This window comes from Rutidosis leptorrhynchoides, chromosome 6, assembly GCF_046630445.1.
Source record: "Rutidosis leptorrhynchoides isolate AG116_Rl617_1_P2 chromosome 6, CSIRO_AGI_Rlap_v1, whole genome shotgun sequence".
Classification (NCBI taxonomy): domain Eukaryota; kingdom Viridiplantae; phylum Streptophyta; class Magnoliopsida; order Asterales; family Asteraceae; genus Rutidosis; species Rutidosis leptorrhynchoides.
In genome coordinates, this window is record NC_092338.1 from 23946506 (window position 1) to 23949672 (window position 3167).

The window sequence follows — 3167 nt, forward strand, 5'->3', positions numbered from 1 at the left end:
GAGAAGCGATTCAAAACGTATTCACGGAAGCTCAAGTTGTTAATCGAGTTAAAAGCTTTTCGACCGTTGGTGATGGATCTTCGAATGTTCTATCATTTAAGATTGATAATCGCTCGGGCAAAAACATTCACCGGAAGATCATTAATGGTCATTTGAAAAAAGTGGGTACTTAAGATGGTATGACGTTGGTCCCATTCTTTTTGTTTCATTCATTCGTTTGTAATTGTTTATGTGATTAGGATGGAGTTTTTGTTTCGATAAGGGATTGTTATGTTTTAACTTTGTTAGATTTAGTTAGAATCCGTTAGCTGAGTTTCATTATAGATAGTTTGTTTTACCGCTTTTTAGGTACGGGCTTCATCAGTTTCAATTTTGGTATCTTTGATTGAAGACGTTTTTTTTTTTCTATATGAATTTTCGTCTTTTTAGCCCGAAAAAAAAAAAAAAAAACATTACCCAAAACACCTCAAATTAACTAATTCTGCTGATTGCTAACACCAATTGTTTATTTATTTTAAAAAATCAAATTTGTACATATACTCTTTCCTTTTATAAGTGTAGTTTGCTTACTTCCCTTTTCTTTTCAAAGTAGCAATCACCTCTGCTTTATCTCTCAACCTCAACTCTACTAGTTTCAAATGATTCAATCCCCAATTTCATAAATTTATCAGAATCAAACTTCAATTCACTGATTTCATATCTCTAATTGTACCTTCTCACACTTGATATGTCTTGCTTTCATCCTGTTCCCATATCTCCGACCTCACAATTTCATCATTAATGGCGTTCCCAAAAGGTGCGTTCCCAAATTACATTCTTTTGATACCGAATTTACGATTTCTGAAAGAAATTCATAAAAAGTTTGAAACTTTAATACAATTTGATGCGAATTTAACCTAGTTTCCTTTCTGATTTAAGAAATTGAAGTTGGAATCGGTTTCAAATTAATCAATGCAAATATCAGAGGACAACCGATCTTCGATAACCAACGTGTTTTACTATCAATTGCTACAAGAAATCGATGCATCTCTTGACCCCCAATTTCAATGTTTTTCCAAGTCGGAACCCTATTGCACACTGGAATCATCCTCTGCAAACAGCAGTTGTACCACAATGTACAACTCACCTAGTTCCCCTGATTTTATGTGTAAGTTAAGGCAGTTAGAGACTATTATGTCCGGAGATACCGATTTCGATGATGATGCCGGAAATGAAAAATCTTTAGACTTACCGGATATAGAAATCTGGAAAGAAATGATAGTAGATTATTCTGGAAGAGATTTGAAACAAGTCCTGATCGCGTGTGCGAAATCGGTTTCGAATAATGATCTTTTGAATGCACACATGTTAATATCGGAGCTCCGGCAACTAGTGTCAGTTGCCGGAGAACCGATTCAACGGTTGGGAGCTTATATGTTGGAAGGACTTGTAGCTCGGCTTTCTAGTTCAGGAAGCACGATCTACAAGTCCTCGTATTTTCAGTTAAACACTTACGTTTTATACGAGATTTGCCCGTATTTTAAATTCGGGTACATGTCAGCAAATGGTGCAATTGCCGAAGCGATGAAGCATGAAAAACGTGTTCATATTGTTGATTTTTGTATTGGGAATGGGAGTCAGTGGGTCCCGTTGATCCAGGCGTTTGCTAAGAGGCCGGGTGGGCCCCCGCATATTCGGATAACGGGCTTACAGGACTCCCCGAGCGTGTTAAGGATAGTAGGCAAAAGACTATGTAAGCTTGCTAAAACTTACAATGTGCCTTTTGCGTTTCACACAGAAATTGGGCTTGAAAGTGTTCAAGCCCAACCTGGTGAGTCTTTGGCGGTAAACTTTGCATTCGTTTTACATCGAATGTCGGATGAGAGTGTAAGCATTAGAAACGATAGAGACCGAGTGTTGAGGCTTGTAAAGAGTATGAACCCAAAAGTTGTAACCTTAGTTGAGCAAGAATCTAACACAAATACGGCCCCGTTTTACCCAAGGTTTCTCGAGGCTCTTGATTATTACAACGCAATGTTCGAGTCAATGGACATCACGCTTCCACGAGAAGATAGGGGAAGAATAAACGTTGAGCAGCATTGTTTGGCCCGCGATGTTGTAAACATAATAGCGTGTGAAGGGAACGAGAGGGTGGAAAGAAACGAACTTTTAGGAAAATGGAAGCTACGATTTAGTATGGCCGGGTTTAGCCCATGCCCAATGAGCCCGTTGGTCAACGCAACAATTAAGCGTTTACTAAAGAACCATAGTGAGAGATATATGGTTGATGAAAAAGATGGAGCTTTGTATCTTGGTTGGATGAATAGAGATTTGGTTGCTTGTTGTGCTTGGAAGTAATCTAATGTTTCATCTTTTTAACTTCTACTAAAGTTAGAAGGCAAATGTAACTTGATCAAGTTCTTTTTATGAATCAATGATGATCTACATTTGAACTTTATTTTCACAGTTCCCTTTTGTTTGGGTCCATGTTTTGTTAATTAAGATAAAGTGTTGTGCTAACGACTCAGTTAACCACTAAAGCATAAAAGTATATTAAGTGCGCTGGTCCCTTATAATCCGAGTTGGACCCAACATCACAAAGGTGATCCTGATCTAAGAGGCCATGATTAGATTCATCTCTTCATGTAAAAACTGGACCCTACATGGCTACATGAGATATAAGACCACACATCACTTTGACATTTCTTGATTGTAACGTGGAGTTAAATATTGCACTTTATAAAAGAAAAATATAATTGTAAATTGTCACTATTAAATTTTGAAGTTGGTTATGATGGGCGTTAAATTTGTAGTGTTAAACATGAGTTAATTTGTATTGGGATATGTGGTAAAATATGATTGAAAATTGGGTAAAGAAAAATATAAATAGATAAAAAAATGAGATGTCAAATTTTATTTTAGAGTAAAAAATTTTATTTGTCCGTTAAGATTGTACCTAACGTCACAAATGCTTCAAATTTGAAGCCCATAACAACATTTTAGGCGTTGAAATTTTTTCATGTGGGATCCACGTTAGAAAATGGGGCATTGGAATTGGGGTCTCACTAAGTAAATGAGTTTCTTGGCGTACTTCTAGACGAAAAGGTGATCAAATAACGGGCTGGGTCATATAGATGATTTAGGACGTTGCATCCATTTGTATGTTTCGAAGATATCTCGCCGGTTGA

The 3167-nt window shown here is 36.8% G+C and overlaps 1 protein-coding gene across 1 annotated transcript; it reads left to right on the plus strand.

The window, feature by feature from the left end:
- The first annotated feature begins 611 nt into the window (after positions 1-611).
- Positions 612-2350, plus strand: LOC139852005 (scarecrow-like protein 21). The gene is made up of 2 exons (XM_071841223.1): positions 612-796; positions 919-2350. The coding sequence occupies exon 2, from the start codon at positions 952-954 to the stop codon at positions 2335-2337; it is 1386 nt and encodes a 461-aa protein (XP_071697324.1). The 5' UTR covers positions 612-796; positions 919-951; the 3' UTR covers positions 2338-2350.
- Positions 2351-3167: the final 817 nt, after the last annotated feature.